Source organism: Hemiscyllium ocellatum, chromosome 6 (assembly GCF_020745735.1).
Source record: "Hemiscyllium ocellatum isolate sHemOce1 chromosome 6, sHemOce1.pat.X.cur, whole genome shotgun sequence".
NCBI classification, from domain to species: Eukaryota; Metazoa; Chordata; class Chondrichthyes; order Orectolobiformes; family Hemiscylliidae; genus Hemiscyllium; species Hemiscyllium ocellatum.
In genome coordinates this window covers 103,604,427-103,626,195 of record NC_083406.1, presented here as the reverse complement: position 1 = coordinate 103,626,195, position 21,769 = coordinate 103,604,427, and the positions used below count along the sequence as shown (strand labels likewise).

At 40.7% G+C, this 21,769-nt stretch overlaps 1 protein-coding gene across 1 annotated transcript in view; it reads right to left on the bottom strand.

Moving 5' to 3' along the window:
* Nucleotides 1–459: 459 nt before the first annotated feature.
* Nucleotides 460–21,769, bottom strand: part of mgat4a (alpha-1,3-mannosyl-glycoprotein 4-beta-N-acetylglucosaminyltransferase A) — a 270,750-nt gene continuing 249,440 nt past the window's right edge. Inside the window, exons 13-15 of the mRNA XM_060826225.1 lie at nucleotides 16,904–16,979; nucleotides 2,806–2,918; nucleotides 460–1,630 (exon numbers count right to left, since the gene is read on the bottom strand). Of these exons, the coding sequence (XP_060682208.1) occupies nucleotides 1,604–1,630; nucleotides 2,806–2,918; nucleotides 16,904–16,979 (216 nt within the window). The 3' untranslated portion in view covers nucleotides 460–1,603. The remainder of the gene's footprint in view (nucleotides 1,631–2,805; nucleotides 2,919–16,903; nucleotides 16,980–21,769) is intronic.

Below are 21,769 nucleotides of genomic sequence, written 5' to 3'. Positions count from 1 at the left end.
GCAGAATCCATACAGTTCATATGAAAAAAAACACAGCAAGTAAACTCTGTATCCAATGCATCCAACTCATGTAGCCAGAAATAAAATCTTCAAATGTACACGTATGCTGAGGAAAATTATCCAAGTTACAAGAAAAAACCTTGCAATGTCACTCAAACTACAGGGAGCTCTGATTTACGAACATCCAACTTGTGAATGCACACACTTAGGAACAATATCCCATACAGGGGTGACATTTTAAAAGATCAGACAAGGCAGTTTCCTCATACATATGACTGGCTATTTTATTTTGTCCTGCACTGTGCTCCAACTTGCATATGAATTGACATGCGAATGAAATCAAGAATGGAACCCATTTGCAACCTGGGCCTGCCTAAGTGAAAATGTGTTGCTGGAAAAGCGCAGCAGGTCAGGCAGCATCCAAGGAGCAGGAGAATCAACATTTCGGGCATGAGCCCTTCTTCAGGAATGAGCATCCTGATCCTTGGATGCTGCCTGACCTGCTGCGCTTTTCCAGCAACACATTTTCAGCTCTGATCTCCAGCACCTGCAGTCCTCACTTTCTCCTAAGTGATGATACAAAGCTACTATGAAAGGACCTACCTGATACCTTAAAAGTTACTTTTTTGCCTTATGGGTGTAATGTATAAGTACTATATTAATAATACATTACTTTCCTGAAAATGATGTTGAGATCATTAAGAATATTTTCCAATAAGCAAGATTTCCACTTTTTCTTGGCCTCTTTATAAGTGAATAACTTGTTAAAACAAAAAGAAGAATTGTTGCCTGCTATCAGCTCAATATTGCCAATACTAACCAGCTGTAGCAATGTGACACTTAAGGCACATATGTCTTTACACGCCTCAATGCTGCTGGAACACAATGAGATACATCTGCGTCTCAAGGACATGGCAAATTTCAACATTCACAAGTCAAGGCTTCGAAAAGGCAATTTTTCTCCTTCATAAAAATTAAAACATTTCTTCAGAAGTTAACATAATTGCTTAGAAATTAAATATAGTATTTATGATCAAAAAACTACATCTGCCTGGAATGCCTTAAAACATGATACACATCTATGATATGCATATTTACAATAAATTAAAGGTTTCCTTGTCTCATCAGCCTGACCTATCCTTTCCCGCCTGTTTGTACAGTATCTGTCCCTGATGCACAATGTATGTTCAAACATTGTAACACATTTAACCTCTTTATACAGAAGTAGTCTTACTTATTTGTTTATCTTTACTTAGCATTTAGGTAAATTTTACTGATAAAATGGGTAACAAAAAATACGTTTATACCTCAGCTAAACTCATGATAAGTAGACCAGTCTATTAGCTTCTGATTACCAAGAAGTTCCAGCTGATAATTCTTCAAAATTAGGATTGTTACATAGAAAATTACAGTAGATTTCACAGGAGGTAGTGTCCGGGAACAATAAACATCCACGGCGATCAGACGATGAGGCGATATATCCATGAATTCTGTGATCAGTACCAACATTTCATTATTAAAGAGTATCTACGAAGTTATTAAACTTCTGTGGGACTTTTTGTTGTATAAAATAGATCCATTCTCAATCTTGTTTAAATACTGATTAATTGGCAGCTTTTTTAAGCTGGATCTGGAATGGGAAAAAGATATATTATAAGCAGTATGAAAAGTTCTCATGGGTTATAGAGACAATGACCACCTTGACAAACTGTTACAATTTTTCTTTGAAGCATTCAGTGACACTTTAACTTAGAGTAAATCCACCTAGCCACAAGACCCACAGATATCTGTACTCCCTATTTTGCATTACGATAGCATTGACAGCTGGGCATTCAGGTGGCTTGACCTTAATCTGTAATGGTCGCCTTAAATTTCTCTATATGTTTATCACACTCTCTGGTCCAATGAGTCACTCCTGAAAACCTACCTCCTTGATCAAACTTTTGGTCAATTGTCAAATATAAGGTGGTGCCAAATATTATCTGAAACACTCCTGTGATGTTTTCACAAACTAAGAAGTGTGAAATAAAGGCAGGATGTTGCACTGAAAGTAGTCTAAACAAAATATTTATTAAATTTATGATCTATTTAGAAAATGCTCTATATTTTCCTTCCATTTGCACTTCTGCAGATTGTTTAGCCTGAGATATTAGAGGACCACAATATCTGACATTAGTGATGCTCTATTTGGTGAGGCCACGGGATTTGCTGTCCCCATTAGAAATATGGATGATCCTGATTGCACTGTCATTGCTAGTGTTCTCTCCTCCAGGCTGGCCCAGATTTCTATGTAATAAACAGGGTAACTTAATGACTGGCTCATTATTGGTTACTGAGACATTCTATTTCCTAATTAAAGCAGAACTGTTGCAAAACAAATCTTGAAATTGGACAATGATTTCAGGTGAGACAACAAACTAAAGCCCATAAACTCATATGCTTTCAGGTGGTGTAAAAATCCCATGGCATTATATGAAAGATGTTATTCATGGTGTGCTGTTCTATATTTCTCCCTCAATGTCAAAAAAGCTAAGATCTGCCTATCGCCTCTTGGCTACCTTGCTGTGTGAAAATTGGCTGCTGCCTTCTCTACATCACACCAGTGAATGTATTACAACAATTACCTTGCTGATTGCAAAGTACTTTGGAGTTATGAAAGGCTTCCTATAATTGCACAGGTTTCTTTGTGCATGACTTCAAAGAACAACACTCCACAGGACCCTCAAACCAGCTTCCGAAGAAATAGTTTGTTCATGGCATCACACAATTGAATAGCAACACGGAATATGCTGTGGGACATCTCACCTCATCAAGAAGAGCCCACACAGTGGAATCTTGTAAAACTGACAACCTAATGGCAGTGATGGGATTCAGTCGCTGGTCAATAGCACCTTCAGCTACTCCATTTGCAAATATGCCTGTGCACAAGAAAGAAAGAAAGAGAAGAACATATATGAGTTTTTTTTTTGTGTTGAGGCCACTGCCTAAGTGAAATGTGGCCACAAATTATATAACAAATTAATGAGAAGAGGGATATATAAAAAAAAGTAGAAGCCTCAGAAAGTTTGGCAATGTTATTCATCGATAATGAAAATGCAGCTGAGGCACAACCTTAGAACAGAAGAATTCGGAGGAGTAGGCAATTCAGTCCCATGAGCCTCCTCCGCCATTTTATACGATCATAGCTGACCTTGTCTCGGCCATAACTCCCTTTTCCTGCCCACTTCCCATAACCCTTCAACCTGGTACTAATTAAGTACACTTAAGGAGGAGATAGATTTTTTTAATGTCCCAGCATCCACCACACTCTGGGGTAGCAACTTCCACAGATTCATGACCATTTGAGAGAGGTAATTTCTCCTCATCTTGGTTTTAAATCTTCTAGCCCTTATCCTAAGACTATGACTTCACATTCTGGATGGTTTATGTTGATGGAACAATTGATGCAAATACTCAACTTTTACAATACCATCTTCAATAATCAGGACTCTTACACTCTACTCTGACTATGTTAACTGAATAGCTAGATATGCTGCCCAAACAAAAAAAAACTGCAGAAATGGTATTTTGAGCCAAAGCAGAGGGAGACAATTTTCCTCCTGGAAAAGTTACTTATCTTCCCTAGTAGTCATGATTTGGAGATGCCGGTGTTGGACTGGGGCGTACAAGTTAAAAATCACAAACACCGGGTTATAGTCCAAACAGGTTTAATTGGAAGCACACTAGCTTTCGGAGCATCGCTCCTTCATCAGGTGATAGTATCACTTGATGAAGGAGCGTCACTCCGAAAGCTGGTGTGCTTCCATTACTGCTCCTCGGATGCTGCCTGAACTGCTGTGCTCTTCCAGCACCACTAATCTAGATTCCAATTAAACTTGTTGGACTATAACTTGGTGTTGTGTGATTTTTAACTTTATCTTCCCTAGTCACCTTACGTATAACAATTTTGAACAACACAGATTTGATACAATACACATGAAGGGCAACAACTCTTCCTGGCTAAGAATGCAATTGTAAAGATAACAGGGTCAATTGAATAGGCATAGAAAGGGTAACAACAGCCTGAAATTCACAAGTATCATTTATCACACTGTTTATTCAGGCAGTTTGGTTGCTGCCATCTTGGTAAGTATTATTTTCTCAGGAAGATAGCACCTGTAAAAAGAAAATTTTTTTGTAAATTTTTTATTGAGAAAAAAATTAAAATTTTTTTACAAAATTATAAAATCTCTACAAAACAATATAGCGATCTTATTCTATAACAATAATAACAGAAAACAAACTACCACTCTACACAAATCACTGAGGAGAGAGAAAGAAAAACCTACACAAACTACAATTCAATAAACAATTAAAAATAAACTAAATTAAACAGAGTTGAACCAAAGCAAATTAAATTACATTAAGTTAAGTTACCGCACTCAGTGTAATCCCACCAAAGCTCCCCACCACTGGGAGCATCAGTAGGCAAACCTGTATAGGCAAGCACACCAGACATAGCCGTCACAACTAAACAAAGGCTCTGATCAATATAGCCAACAAGTCTGCTTCTATATAATTCAGAAAGAGCTGCTATTTTCTATAAAACAGTTCCATTTTCTGGTGCACTATACTTGCAAGAAAGTCCAGGGGATGTGCTCCATAACTAATCTACACCATCCCTTGAGTGCCGGGGGATTCTCTGTCACCCAGCTCATTAGAATGTTCTTCCTTGCACAGAATGGAAGAATATTAAACAGTTTCTTCTCATGCGCATCCAAAGAGGGGAGGATTTGGGAAACCCAAGAGGAGGGACACCGGATCCACCTTGACCTCAGTTCCCAAGACTCCTTCCAAAACACTCGCTTTGGCACCCCAATACCTATGAAGCTTGTGGCATGACCACAAGCAACGAATAAGAGTACAAACCTCTGTTTTATATTTGAGGCAAATTGGGGATGCTCCTGTCTTAAACTTCGCAAGCTGCTCCGATGCTAAATGAGTACCTTTAGCTGCACAGCCTGCCTCTTATTGCAAATCAAAATCTTCCTTACATTCTCCCAAATATCCTCCCATGCCTCTGATGAGCTCTCCATCCCCAATTCTTGAGTCCAGATTCCACACAGCTGCTCAATGTCCTTTGAGGTACTACCTCCTAATAAATGATAGTGGGCACCGACCAAGAGAGCACCTGTGGACCGAAACACTCTCCTCTCCATATCCGACTTATAGGGACTAACCATCAAGGTAGTCTTTTTCTGTATCTGTCTTTATCCGAAAGTAATGAAAGAGATCCCTCCTAGATAGTTCATAATTCTGGCTCAGCTGCTTGAAAGACATCATGACCTCCCCCTCAAATTGATCTCCCAAACAGGAGACTCCTCTAGATTCCCAGACCCTAAAGCCAGAATTCATCAATCCTGGCCGGAATCCTAACATTCCTCCTATGGGAGTAAAAGGAGAAGTTTCTTTTTTTGTAAATTGCCCTCACCTTGTCACATCATTCTCCATGCTTTAACCGTGTTAAGGACTATCAGATTTCTGCAATGGTCCATAATGGCCCTCATCTTGTCCATAAACAACAAATTGATAAGGGGGCATTTTGCCTGGGAGGCCTCGAAGTCCAGCCAAATGGACCGTGAGTCCTGGCAAGCCCAGTCAGCCACACAGAATAGTAAGAAACTCAATTGATATTTCTTAAAATCTGGGAAATCCACACCTCCCATCCCCTGTGGAAACTGCAACTTGGCAAGCTTAACAAGAGAGGCTGCCTATGATGCCAGATGAATGATCCAAGCAAACTGTTAATCCTCCATTGTGCTTGCCTGGGCAGCATCAAAGGAACAATTCTCATGGGATATAATTAACAACGAAGAACATTCATTTTGAACAGAGCTAATCTATCCAACCTGGGTATCGGAAGAGCCCCCTAGTGTCGAAGGTCCTGTCTTATCTTCTCTAGCAACTGCACAAAATTAGCTTGATATAATTGATCAAAGGCTGGGGTGATAAAAATGTCTAAATACAGGAAACCCACCCGAAAGGGAAACAGGTTCCATCCCAAAGATTGGATATTCTAATAAGGCTCCCAACAGGCATGGCCTCCGACTTCATACAATTCATTTTATACCCCCAAGAAAGAACCAAAAGAATTAATCACTTGTATTAAACGGGGCATAGATATCATCGGATCAGTTAAAAAGAGAAGGGCATCATCTGCATAAAGGGTGATCTTATGCCTGCCCGATCCTACCTCCGGGGCAATTATATTGGGATCCCTCCAGATGGCCTCTGCCAATGGCTCAATCACCGATGTAAATAATAGCGGTGAAAAGGGGCACCCTTGTCAGCTGCCTCTACCGATACTAAAATTGTCCAACCTTGTGCCATTAGTGAGAACTGCTGCTTTAGGATCACTATATGACACTGCCACCTACCTCGCAAAAACCCCTCCTACTCCAAACCGCTCCCAGACATAAAAAAGATATATGGCTACTCCACCCAGTCAAATACTTTCTCTGCATCCAGGGAGACTACCAAGCCTGGAATCGACCCTTGCTGGCACACCTGGACCATGTTCAATACGCTAATATAATTAGAAGATCTGTGATCTTTAGTAAAACTTGTCTGGTCCTCCTTTACAATGAATTTGAAAACCCTTTCCAACTTCAACGCCAGCATTTGACAGAATTTTAAAATCCACATCAATAATGATATGGGCCTGTACGAAATACAATCCTCTGGGGCTTTCCCTGTCTCGAGAATAAGAGAAATATTTGCTTCTCTCAGAGGTTGGGAGACAGTCCTGACTGTATGAGTAGTGGTACATATCCCACAGTGGCCAGCCAGCATGTCTATAAACTCCGTGTAAAACTCCCTTTGGAGTCCGTCTGGGCCGGGCGCTTTACTACTCTGGAGCTGCCTCACCACCTCTGTATCTCTTGGATTGTCAGAGAGCATTCCAAAGAAACACTTGCTCCAAAGTTACACCGGGGAGGTCCAGGGTCTTAAAAAAGGACTCCATCTTCACCAACCTGTCTTCACAGCCCTCTGACTGGTACAGCTCAGAGTAGAACTTCCTGAATGCTGCGTAAATCTTTTTGGAATCGCAAGTGAAAGTACCAGCACTCTGTCTAAAGGATGTGATGGACTGTGGGTGGGGACACTCTTCTTTCTGGCAAGGTATGCTATATATCTACCTGTTTTATCACCATACTCGAATAGCCTCTGTTTCGCAAAGGAGATTTCCCTCTTTGCTGTCTGGGTGAGCGCAGCATTCAAAGTAACCCTGAGGGTTGTAATCCACTGCAACTTGGTTCCAGACAGTCTGTCAAAGTACGCTCTCTCAGTTGCCTTCAGCAAACACTGCTGCTCTCCCCTCTGCTGCTTACGGGTTGCCGAGTAAGAAATAATCAAACCCCGTGCAGAGGCTTGGCAGTCTCCCAGAGCACCGACTGATTACTGGCCGTACCCAAATTGATGCCCAAAAATTTTAAATTCCCGCCAAAAATACTCTAGAAACTTGCTATCCTTCAGGAGGAAAGGATCCATGTGCCAAAGCCACAAGCCTGTCCCATTACCACTGGTCTTAATGTCCACATACACTGCCACATGATCAGAAATGGCTATGTTTCCAATCCTGTAAGACAGCGTTGAATTCAAAAAGGTCATTGGGGCAAAAAAAAACATGTCAATCTTAGTGTAGCACTTCTATGGATTAGAGAAAAAGGTGAAATCCCTACCTTCAGGGTGAAGACATCTCCACACATCCACCAACCCTAGCTCCCTACTCAGGTCCACCAACTGCCTAGATTGTGAGGACATAGCCACAAGGCCCCTAGGCATCCTGTCCACTTCGGGGTCAATAAGCCGATTAAAACCTCCCCCTATAATTGTATGACACGCCCCAAGGGCCATCAGCCTGGAAAGCGCATCCATTAAAATTTGAGGGGATGTGCTGGGGGGGCAGTATACATTCAAAATCCCAAACTCCTCTCCCTGTATTAGAGCTTTAAGAATCATAAACCACTCATATTCATCCTTAATTTGGTCTAACAGTTGAAATGTGAGATTATTCTGGATGAATATAGCAACACCTCTACTTTTTGAATTAAAGGATGAGAAAAACACCCATCCGAGCCCTCCTGTTGCAACTTCAGGTGTTTCTTACTGGTTAGATGTTGTAGCTTTGCTGCAAGGAACATCGGCCCTCTCTTTTCTAAGGCTTGAAAGTATCTTTTTTCTCTTAATTGGTGAATGACTTCCCTTAACATTCCAGGTGCACCATTTAAGCGAATGGTTAGCCACAACCTTCCAAAATAGTCCATGACCCCCGGGAGGAAGAACCCCACTCGGTGTGCCAAGTGAGAATTGCAAACAGTTCACATAAACTTCAAAATACAACTGCCAAAACTACAAGTCAAAGCTTCTAATAACTACTTCTACAACAAACCAACATTTAACCCAAATGAAAGGAGACTTTTCCCCCTTGCCCACAGAGGGCGCTCATACTACCCACTAACCCCTTCATGACTACATCTAGCTGAAGCCATGCCCCAGCCAAAACAAAATAAGAAAAAGTTACATGCATCTTAAAACAAGAAAATTAAAAGTGGGCACTCAACCTGTCCCATCCATACTTTAACCCTAGGCACTCCTGGGGAAAAAAAACCTCCCCCTCTCCCAACCACCCTCCCCATCCCATACTAAGAAAAACAAACAAAAGGGAAATGATGACAAAAAAAAACAAGAGGATAATGGGAATGGTGAGAGAAGGGAGAAGAGAGAGAAAAAGGAAAGACAATTGGGACCCCACATATTAAAAAAAAATCCCGACAACCCAAGCAGACTACAGAGAAAACAAAGTAAACACTATTGTTCATATTAATTGAGCCAGCCTGTCTATTTTAATGTATCCAGGAAGTCCTTTGCCTTTTCCGGTGAATCAAAATTAAACATAGTCCTTCCGTGGCTGAAATGTAATATTGCCGGAAATCTTACTCTGTATTGGATATTCAAGTCCCTCAGCTGCCTTTTTACCTCAAAGGCCTTCCTCTTGCAGATCACTTCCACAGAAAAGCCTTGGAAGAGTATAATTCATGATCTTTTGTACATCAGGGCCTGTGGATCCTTCCCCGGTGCTTCTAGCACCATTTGCATATCTCTGTAGTGCTGGAGTTGTACTCGGACCAGGCGGAGGCACTAGTCTGACCTGGGCCTGTACATAGTGACCCGGTGGGCCCGCTCGACCCGCCTAGACTTTCAGCTTCAAAAACTGTCGGAGCCATTGCTCCAAACAGACGAGCTGGCCTTCTTCTTCCAGTTCCGGCAGCCCGACCAGGTGGATGTTCTTCCGAAGGCCTTGTTTACCGAGATCATCGACCTGCTCTACCAAGGCCCACACCTACCTCTACAGAGCCCGGAGCCAACCCGCTAGAGGATTCCACCATGGTTGCGGAGGCCACAGTCCGCTGCTCTACCTCCACAATGCGCTGCCCGATCTTCTGCAGCATGGCCGAGACTGGTTCTAGCCTGGTCCGGGTCTCCCCCATCGCTGAATAGCTCTTCTCTCAGAATTTCACAAATTCCAAGTCAAGGCTCTGCTCCACAGGTAAGTCCTCGGGAGCAATTGTGGAGGCCGATGCCATGGCTGCGGGCCTGTACGTTGCTGCATGGGATTGTCATCATAGTCCCTTCCCTTTAGTCAGTTTTCCAAGTCACTTAAACTGACACAGTAATTCTGGGGGTCAAAAACTATCGGTTTTTCCTACAATGGGTAATAAAGGGAGGGTGAGTGCACCGTTTTGTCTGGGTTCTGGGTGCAGGGCAGACCTACTGGAATGCCGCCATCTTGGATCTTCCTGAAAACAGGAAATTTTAATATTTTGGATTTTAATTGCCATTTTGTGGCAAGAATCTGTGTCTGGCATTGAGCAACATAAGTGTAGTTCTTAAAGGGAGCACTGCAGCCAAGTGGAAAGATGGCCTCGAAAGATTGTAGGTTTTTTTTGATGGAGCTAAGTGGAGCAAATATTAAGGTTGAATAAGTGATGTTAGAGTTACAATGCCAGAAAGCATTCTAGCGCTTTTTTGAGAGTAGTGCCATAACTGGGTGAACATTTTCCTTGCATGCATTTTGAAAATTGTGACAACAAAGTTCAAGAGAATGCTACTGTTGTAAAATCAACGTGCAACTTTCCACTGGCACTTGAGATGTCAGCAGAGAAACACTGACAAGACATACTAAAGATAAATCAGGTGCTTCTCATCTTTAAGAATAAATTGGATAATTGCAGTGTTGATTTCCCTGAAAGCTTACTTCATCCACAGTTCATTGAAAGAAAAATCACACTGGAGCATAGGAGGTTGAGATGTGACCTTTTAGAGGTTTATAAAATCATGCAAGGTATAGATAAGGTTAATGACTGGTATCTTTTCTCCAGGATGGGGGATTTCAAAAGTAGGGGGCATACTTTTAGGGTGAGAGGAGAAGGATTACAAAATACATAAGGGGCATTTTTTTTTACATAGAAGGTGGTTAATATATGAATAAATTTCCTGTGGAAGTAGTGGCTGAGGGTACAGTTACAATATTTAAAAAACACAGATAAATAACTTAATAATAAAAACTTTGGAGGGACATGGGCCAGGAGCAGGCAAGTGGGACTAGTTTATTTTGGGATTATGGTTGGCATGTGCTAAAGAATTTGTTCAATGCTGGACAATTATGATTTTGTGTGACTCTATGTTACAACTTTAACTTGCTTTTTAAAAAGATGGAAGCTTTAAAAAGAGTTATGACTAAGGGGAGGTTGTGGTGTCAGCACTTGGTCAAGTAATTCAGACTAATGTTCTGGAATATGGGTTTGAAACCCACCGTAGCAGATGGCGAAATTTGAATTTAAAAAAATTGTGATTGAAAACTAGTCTCTTGGCGACGATTGTTAATTATTGGTAAAAAAACATTCCATGGGGTTTACTGATGTCCTCTAGGGAAGGAAATCTGTCATCCTTACCTGGTCAGGCCTAAATGTGACTCGAGACCCAAACCAATGTGGTTGACTGTTATTTGCCCTCTGAAATGCCCCACTCAGTTCAAGGACAAGTAAGGATGGACAACATACATTGGCATTGTGAATCACATCCAAATCCCATTCAAGAATTGTGATTGAAATGAGCTGTTTATTTGATTTATTATAGTCATATGTACCAAGATACAGTGAAAAGTATTGCTCTGCATGCTATCCAGACAAATTGTAAGTACATCAGAGTAATAGAACGGAATGCAAAATATAGTGTTACAGCTGTAGAGAATGTGCAGAGAAAAATAAACTCTAATATATGAGAGATCTGTCAATAAGTCAGATAACAAAAGGGAAGAAGCTGTTCTTGAATCTGTTGCTACACTTTTTCAAACTTTTGTATCTGCTGCCTGATGGATGAGGGTGGAAGAGAGTATATACCTGGGAGAAAGAGGGATCTTTAATTATGTTGGCTGCTTTCCTGAGGCAGCAGGAAATGTAGACAGAGTAAAATGGAAGGAAGACTGGTTTGTAACTATTTATTGCCATCCCACTAATACTGAGACCCACTTAAGTCACAGCATCCCTGTAAAATGCTCTTCAAATGCAGTCAACAAATATATTTGAAAATAGACATTTTCTCAGGTACCATTCTTTGAGGAAATATCTGAGATGTTAAGGCTTAAACTTGGCTTATAGTGTAAAAACTAATGACAAATCAAACCACTAGATGGAGTACTTCATTACAGTTGGGTGGCAACTTGCTCCATGAATAGAATCTCCTCTTCACAAGCAGCATTGTAGCTTTGCATTAGTTACAGATATTTACCAGTGTTTTCAAAGCGCTTCTCAGTGTTAGATTTTAGGATCCAATCTGAAATCTATCATCCTGCTACATGTTTATCACTTCCTGAGTGTTGTCACATATCACCTTGAGCTGCCAATGATTCGAAGCTCAAAGCAAGCTGGGAGGACGGTACCTCATTTTCTGTTTAGGTACCTTACAGCCTTCAAGACTCAACATCGAGTTTAACAATGTTAGAGTATGAACATCTCTTTCCATGTCTATTATCCAATCCTAAATCCCAGGTCCTGTCATGGAATGGGTTACTTTCAGCACAGCCAACCCATTTTCAACTACTCATAGCTCCTGTTATCATCTGGCTAGCTTCTCTTATTCTCTGCCTTACTATCAACAATTCCCTTGTCTGCCTACATTTTGTTTTCCCGCTCCCTCTCTCTCTGCCCTTCATTTCCACCTATCCATTCACTCTTCCTTCCCCATCCCATCTCACTTTTATCAGAGGTCTCCCATAAGGATCTGTGTTATGCCCTGAATTAGTCACATTATTTATTCACGACTTGGAAACTGGCATAGGAAGTCATATACCCAAATTTGCTGAGGATGCAAAATTAATCAGCATTATAGACAGTGTAGAAGATAGCATAAAATTACAAAGGGATATTGACACTAATTGAATGGACAAAATTGTGGCAGATGGAGTTCAATGTAAGCAAGTGTGAGGAGATCCATTTTGCTCCAAAAAAAAGATAGGTCAGGGTACTTTCAAGATAGTCTGAAGTTAAATACAGTGCATGTCCAAAAATAATTTCAGGCCTCAGGTACATAGATCTTTAAAATGTCATGATTAGGTGCAGAAAATAATCAAGAAAGCTAATGGAATGCTGGAGGACTGGAGTTTTGGTATGCAGACGTTACACCGCAGTTATACAAAACCCTGGTTAGAGTACAGTGAGCAGATCTGGGCACCATGCCTTAGGAGTGATATATGGCTTGGAGGGAGTACAACATGGTTTTCAGTAATGATACCTGGACTTCAGAAGTTATGAGGGAAGCTTGCACAAAACAGGCCTGTTTTCTCGAGAATTCAGAAGATTAAACTTTGATCTGATCAAAGTTTTCGAGACACGGGCAGGAAAAGACAAGAGGGATAGTTCTACTGGCTGGAGATTCTAGATCTAAGCGGAGCCGTCTGAGAATTAGGGCCAGATTGTGCAGGAGAGGGGTTACCGTGGCAGATGCTTGGAACTCTCTTCCACAAAAAGCAGTTGATGCTGACCAGCTGTTAATTGCAAATCTGAGATAGATAAATGTTGTTAGCAAAGGTATTAAGGCATATAGGACAAAGGCAGGGTGTATGGAATTAGGCCACAGATCAGCCACAATCGTATTGAATGTGGAACAGGCTTGAGGGGCTGAATGGCCTATTCTTGTTCCTAATTATCTGGTCATGATCTCATTGCTGTTCCTGGGAATTTGTCAGTACTTACTAGCTGCCTTGTTTCCTAAATAACAACAGTAATATACTTCAATGATACCCTTCATTGGCTGTAAAGCACTTTGATATGTCCAGTCATAAACATCTAAAAGGGAGTTTACATAATTCAGATGACTACAATTTAATTGCAGAGATCAAATTAAGCTGCTCAAATTAATCCTTTCAAACTATTCAAAATATGCACTCAGATATTCCTGCTTCAATATTAATAGATCAGATTAGAACAGATGAAAAATATTAAAGCTTCACTGAATATAAGCAAACATTGTACATTAATCTAACCACCAGAATGATTTAAGTACAAAACAAAAAACACAAGTTTCACTTTCCAGAAATTCAGTACAGATTGCTGACAAAGAAACACTCAAAAAATACTGACGTACGCAAGGCTCAGTCTGGATTCCCACTTGTCCTATGGGCAGGACAACCTCCTTCTTCATTAGGACAAACGTGACAGAAATCCCTGACTGTACTGTGGTGGAGACACATGGCAATTTCCATATCGCAGAAATGATGACACTTTTAGATTGGGCTAAATCCCAACAGAGGCGAAAGTGCGGCCTGCAGATGCTGGAGATCAGATTCAAGATTACAGTGGTGCATCACTCTAATCTGGACTCTAAATTCCAACTGATTTGGCCAGAGCCTCACTGGCCTCAAATCAGATCATTTCTTGAATAAAGGCAAAATACTACGGATGCTGAAACAAATACATAGAATACTGGAGAAACTCAGCAACGAGTGGAGAAAGAGAGTTAATATTTTGAGTCTAGAACAACTCTTCAGAAATTTCTGCACAAATGTATGAAACAAGGTGCCTGAAACCTTGTTCCATAGCCCCTTTTGGATTAACACACCCTCCCTTAACTAAAGGTTATTGTTAAAAATCTAACCACTTTTCAGGGATAATGTACAAGGTCAGAAATATAATCCTTTGTTAAACTAGCAGTGTGGTTGTTTGTAAATAGCCCCTGAAAATATCCATACTAAAGTGACCTAAATTTTAAAGCTACAAGTTGCAAAACTCAGGTTCACTTACATCTCCTGGAGCAGAGGATGAAATATATTAGCAACATATTAATCCCTCAGTAAAATTGTCACTAAACGACCAGCAGTACACTCCACATGGGAGGAGGTATTGCTTTAGATTCTTTAGCATTATTCTAAGAAACAGAACTGCAATGACCAGACCAACCTTTTTTTTTAAATTTAGAAAAATATATTCATTCATGGGACACAAGTGGTGGGCAGGGATTTCTTGTCCATTGCTACTTCAACTGGAGAAGGTGGTGGGCTGCCTCAGTCCTTGGGATTTAAGGACACTCACAACTAGGGAGTGCTGTTTGGGATGTAGTTCCAGGATTTTGACCCAGTTACTATGAAAGAATGGAGGTATGTTTCCAAGGTAGGATGGTTAGTGGGTTGGAGGGGAATTTTCAAGTGATGGTGTTCCATGTGTCTGCTGCCCCTGCCTTTCTAGGAATTGCAGGTTTGGAAGGTGCTGTCTAAGGAACTGTGGTGAGATACTGCAGTGCACCTGGTTGATGGTACACATAGAGGCCACTGTGTGTCAATGCTGAAGGGAGTGAGTACTAAACATGGTGCTAATCAAGTGGGCTGCTTTGTGCTGGATGGTATTAAGCTTTGAGCGTTATTGGAATTGCCCATTCTAGGCAAGAGGAGAGTATTCTATTAAATTCCTGACTTGTACCTTGTGGATGGCGGAAACACACCAGAGGCCATGATAAATAACTGAACTGCAACCAGACCATCTTGATCCAAACTGGGATCTTGTCATTGAACGTTAAAGCTGACCAATGGTTCTGTGTTCTGACTTCTAGCATCTCTTTCCTTATTTTCTCACTGTGTTCTTGCACTGTATTAAAATTAGAGTCATATATGTCAACAGTACATTGGCCCATTGATTATTCTAATTCCATTTTCCAGTACTTGGCCCATAGCCTTGTCAGCATCTCAAGTGCATATCTAAATACTTCTCAAATGTTACGAGGGTTTCTTCGCGCAAAATTGATTGAAAGAATTGATATCTACCCTTAATTTCATTAAGTCCTCAGGCAATTGAGCTACACCATTTTCCTTAATGCTCTCTCTTATGGTTATGTTTAACTTCAAATGATGAAGAGTTTATGTCCCTACCTGAATGGGCCTGATATGGGGGCAATGAAATGCACCTGTGCCAACAGGGGGATATCAAACTTGTATCATTGGGAAGTGTAACTTTGTGCTTTTCACTTGGCACTTATACAGATTTAATGGTTAGATTACAAATATTCAAATACACTAATATTGTTAGTCAACTCAATATGGTAGGCTTACGTATTGGTAATGGTGAAGTCGACATAGTCTTACCAGACCATAGGGCTACTCTTGTGTGTGTGTGTGTGTGTGTGTGTGTGTGTGAGAGTGAGAGTGAGAGTGAGAGTGAGAGTGAGAGTGAGAGTGAGAGTGAGAGTGAGAGTGAGAGTGAGAGAGTGAGAGTGAGAGAGTGAGAGTGAGAGAGAGAGAGAGTGGTATTTAACCTGAAGGTCACCACAGCTCAGATGAGGGGAAAGGTTGAAAAGGACAGTCCTTCAAGGTAACTTCAGCCATTCAATCTGCAATCCTAGCAAACTGTCTAGCCACCTGAGCTGACCCCCAAAGTAAAGTTGTCGTGGTCCTACCAGACTACAAGGTTGCTCTCTTATCAGAGAGAGCCAACTGGTCTTAGTTTAATCTGAGGGTCACCACACCTCAGACAAGGGGAGAGGGTGATTAGAAATGGCCTTCATGGTATCATCAGCCAGTCTAGGAGCTGAACCCACATTGTTGGCATCACTGTGAAGTGCAAAACAGTATCTGGCCAACTGAACTAAACCAACTCGCAACACCTGATGTTACTTCTCTGTCAAACTGGGAATATTTAAATTGCATTGTTTGAAAAGATTAATGTGAACCTTTTAAAATGGCCCATGCAATCAAAAAGTCTCATTATACAAATCCCCTTTTAAAACTTACAGATGGTCATGAAAAGCATGATTTAAACACAAGATTTTAATTTATTTGTGTAAGGTTGTCATCAATTTGTTATTACTTGCATGTTTATCCCATAGTATAGGAGAACAATTGAACTTCAGTCATGCCAAATTAATACATAACATTTTAATTGCAGGAATCGGGACCCTTTAGTGTATTTAACACATGAAATTTAACATTCACACCAACAGAGGGTTGTGTCTGCACTGCTATTGGGCTAGCCACAGGAAGGAAAGCTCGATTGTGTCACAGACAAAGTTATAGGAAGCTATAAGAGGATACCTAGGAGGAAACTCTCACTCCACCTGGAGATCAGCTGAGAATTAATTTCAAGTTACGTTCTATGGTGGGGAACATCAGTTACAGAGTGTCAACTCAGGTTTCTGTGGATAGAAAATACTGGATAACCATCTGCTGTTCACTCCCCATGCGTCAGCACTTAAGATATTTTTGAAATATCTATTGTGAAAAGATAAAGGGTATTTAGTGCAGAGGATGGATAGAAACTAGATTTTGTTCTTGTCATCACCGTGATGGTAAAGGTCACCTGGAAGAAGTTTCAAATCATACCTATTCTGAAAAATCCATCTTCAGTGCGCTTGTATCTTGATTCTTTGGTCTCCTGAAGGAAGTCAGACCCTGAATCCTAAAAACAAAATTAACGAGTAAAATGATCCAATAACATTTGCCAATTACAGCAGAAAAAAAATGTGCAACCACAAAAATAAAAATCAAATCAGCAAATCAAAAAAAATCATCACAATTGTCTATGATTTGTTTTGTAAAAGCTAAAAGTAAATTTGTTGATGGAAGCTTAGCTTTAACAAGTAAGAAATCCATTTAACTGCAGAAAATGGTGTTACATACAGCTTTCTGTTAGAGACATCCAAAGTATCTGACATGCCTGTGTTTCTCCACTGAGCTTTTTAAAATTCCTTCATGGGATGTGGGCATCTCTAGCTAGACCAGCATTTATTGCTAATCCCAGAAGGCAATTAAGAGTCAACCACATTGTTATGGGTGTGGTGTCACATGCAGGCCAGACCAATAAGGGCAGCAGATTTACAACCTGGAAGGATGGCAGTGGGGGGGAATCAGGTTTGAATCTCATTGTAGCAGATGGTGAAATTTGAATTCAATAAAAAAAAACCTGGAATGAAATGTTAGTCTAATTGCAACATTGTCGAGTGTTGTATAACCCACTCGTTCACTGAAGTATTCACAATATGAAACCAAATAATCATCCAATCATCTCTTGAATTGAACCTGCTTCCACCACATTTCCAGGCAATGTGTTCTATACACTAACTACTCTTTGTGTGAAAAAGATTTTTCTCACGTCATCCATCACTTCGAATCTATGCCCTCTCCTCCTTATTTCTTTGACGAATGGGACCAGATGCACCCCATCTACTCTATCCAGCCCCCGCATGATCTTGAAAACCTCTATCAAACCTTCTTTCAGTCTTTTCTCTCTAAAGAGAACAGTCCCACTTCTTCAATCTTCCCTCATAACTGAATTGTTTCGTTCCAGGAACCATTCTTGTAAATTGCTTCAGCGCTCTCTCCAATGCTTTCACATCCGTCCTTTAATGTGACGTTCATGACTTTACACAATACTCCAGCTGCGGCCTAACAAGTGTCTTGTACAGGTTTAACATCACCCCCCCCCCCCCCCCGATCTTGCACCCATTCCCCTATCAATAAAGCAGAGAAATGTTATGCTTTATTAACTTCTTTCTTTGCCAGTGCTGCCACCTTCAATAATCTGTGCAATGTACACTCAAATCCCTGTGCTTCTTCTAGGAGAAAGTGAGGTCTGCAGATGCTGGAGATCAGAGCTGAAAATGTGTTGCTGGAAAAGCGCAGCAGGTCAGGCAGCATCCAAGGAACAGGAAATTCGACGTTTCGGGCATAAACCCTTCTTCAGGAATCCGGTCAGGCAGCATCCCGATTCCTGAAGAAGGGCTTATGCCAGAAACGTTGAATTTCCTGTTCCTTGGATGCTGCCTGACCTGCTGCGCTTTTCCAGGAACACATTTTCAGCTCAGTGTTTCTTCTATCTACCTCCTTCTTGAAAACATGCAATGAAGTGATTTCTCATCTGACTCATGGTCAACCCTGTATCATTAGACTATGACCCCGCTGGTTCCGGACTCCCCATTCATCACGAACATCCATCCTGCATTTACACTGTGCAGGCCTGTTAGAATCTTATAGGTTTCTCAGAGATCCGACCTCATTCTGTTCTGAATTCTATTCAATATAGTCCTAACCAATCCAATCTCCCTTCATACATCATTCGAGCCATCCCAGGAATCAGTCTGATAAACCTCCAAACCAGAGCATGTTTCCTCAGAAACAGAGACCAAAACTGCACACAATACTCCAGGTGTGGTCTCACCAAAGCCCTGTATAATTGCAGCAAGACGCTCCTGCTCCTGGACTCAAATCCTTTGTTATGAGTCCAAATTAGAGTGGTGCTGGAAAAGCACAGCAGGTCAGGCAGCATCCGAGGAACAGGAAAATCGACGTTTTGGGCAAAAACCTGATGAAGGATTTTGCCCGAAACGTTGATTTTCCTGCTCCTCGGATGCTGCCTGACCTGCAGTGCTTTTCCAGCACCACTCTAATCTGGACTCTGATCTCCAGCATCTGCAGTACCCACCTTCATCTCCTTTGTTATGAGGGTCACCTCATTCCTGATGAAGGGCTTATGCGCAAAACATCGATTCTCCTGCTCCTCAGATGAGTCCTGACCTGCTTGCTTTTCCAGTACCACATTCTCGACTCTGATCTCCAGCATCTGCAGTCTGCACCTTCAACCTACCAATGCTCTTTATCTCCACCTGATGCACATGCACGCTTACCTTCAGCAACTGGTGTACCAGGACACCCAGGTCACATGGCATCTTCCCCTTTCCCAATCTATCGCCATTCAGATAATAATTTGATTTCCTGCTTTTGCTATCAAAGTGAATAACTTTGTTTGGTTAACAGTCAAATATCATTTCGGTTTGTGGAACTTTGCTGTGTACAAATTAACTACCATGTTTTTCTAAATTCGAACAGTGACTACCCTCCAAAAATACTTATTTGATTGTGAAATGCTTCAGGAAGTCTGGAAGACATGGCCTGGCACCAGCATATAAATTTTTTTTTGGCTGCTTCATCAGTCTCCACTGCTTTCCTCCAGTTCATTTATCTGTGTATCTGACTAATTTGCATTGCATCTCTCAATGCAGATTAAGACTGAGACTAGCTTGGCAAGGTGTTTGTTTCTTCTTGAACAAGACTCTTGCAAAACCTCTTTTTAAACTCTTTTTGCAAAATCAATGTAGGTTAATATGATCCATGTACTTCATCTAAACAAGTATTTGCTTTTTCAAAAACATTCAAAATTGTCAAACATAAATTCATGCTGGATGATCTTAATTAAACATAGCTTTTCTAAATGTGCACCAATTCTATCCCCCAAAACATGCATTCTCATAAGTGTGTATAAATGGCATTATAGTAATTGGTTTTGTTAGCCAATTTATCCTTCTTGATGTTGTTATATTGGCTACCCTCCAGTCCAATTGCACAGTCTGCATATTGAAGTAGAGTATTGAAGAATCATGATCAAATTCTCTCCAATTTCCTTTAATAGCCAATGATACAAGCTACTCAGGCTCGGTAATTTATCTTGCTTGAATTCTTCTAAATGGTTCAGCTCCAATTCCCTTTCTACTTTCATCTCCACCAATTATTCATTCATATGCATTCTTCATGTTCACAATCATTTGGAAAAACTGATACAAACTATTTACATCATTGCTATGCCCCACACTCTATTTCATCACTGTTAAGGAATTATTATTTAGAATTTGAAATTGCCCCATAATAGTTAATGAGTGCAATAAAGGTGTAAATTAAATGTTCTAAATTGTTATCAGTGCATACAAAGTTTTGCTCAGGACACAGCAATAAACACAGTATGATGTATACCTGATGTGACTAATACACAGAAAGGTGGCTGTAAAATGCACACCTCCAAATTGGCACATTGTCTTTACTAATTATTCATAGGACTTGTTAGTCAAAACAGGATATGAACTATAGAGCACTTATATAGTTGCTTTGACTGCACACATGTCTCACATTTAAAATACATAAAAATGTTAGGTGTTACATCAAGATTTTCCATTGAGAAATAGTAATCATTCTAATTAATTACACCATAAAATTGACAGTACTATATAAGAGCAAGTTTTTTAAGAAGCAACAATTCATGGATCAGAATCAGACAAAAAGTGAGTGCTGAACCAAAACAAATCTTAAGAGGACCAACTAAAAGTGGAGGGCAGAAGAGGAAAAGATTAAGGGAGGAAATTCAGAACATAGAGCTTAAGTGGATGATGATGCAGAGATAAATGATGTGAAAGGAAACAGGAAGCAAAACTAAAAGAACTAGAAGAATAGAAAGCCTTCAGAGAGTTGTAGGACTGGAAGAGGTTATAGAGACAGAGAGACGGGGCTGAGCCGGGTGATTTTAATCAGTGTGAGGAAAAAGATAAGCTAAAATCATCATCACCCCAGAGGACCAAACAGCTGCTCTCATATTAGAGAGACATGAATGGTGGTGGTCTAACCTGAGCGTCACCATGTCTCAAGCGAGGGGCAAGATGAGGAAGGTGGGGCCTTCATGGTGGCCTCAGAAGTTTTGTGAATTGAATCTCTGCTGTTGGCATCATTCTGCATCATAAATAGCTGTGCAGTCAATTTGATGTGAGACCTGCGTAAGGACAGGAATTGGCAGCGAGAGTCTGAAGTATGTGACCAAATACAAGGACTTAAGTCTTAACAACTTTTAATTGAAAGAAATGGTGGCCCAATAAGGCAAGATGAACTCAGAAAGGGCAAGAAGGAAGCTAAGAGATAAGACAGGAAAATATGGCTGTAGAGTTAGCAGAGGCAGCTGCACATATTTCTCAATTGTAGTAAAAAATGGATTTTGAATTTCCATGGAATTGTTGGAAGCAAAAGCTTGTGGGTAAATAGCAGAGGCAAAACAAATTGAAAGGAAACAGTTGGCACTGAAGAAAGGGAGCCAACTTGTTGCCTTTGCTCTTCAGCTTGATCCTTGAGTATTTGGCAGAACAGACGACTGACAACATCCTCCAGTGGGATTTGCTGCTTGACTGTGTAATTTATCAGATGTGCAATATTATTAAAACAACTGCATACGTTGAATTTGAGGAAGGGAAGAAGTGGTCAATTCTGGAGAATCCACCAGGTGAGGGGAGGCTTCAGAAAGTGGGGCAAGAGCAAGCTGAGAGTGGCAGAAGTATTCTTTGGCAAATGGAATGTTCAGTTTAGGAAACCATGGATGAATTGGGCCGAAGGATCTGTTTCCATGCTGTATGACTTTATGACTAGGTATTTGGAGAATTT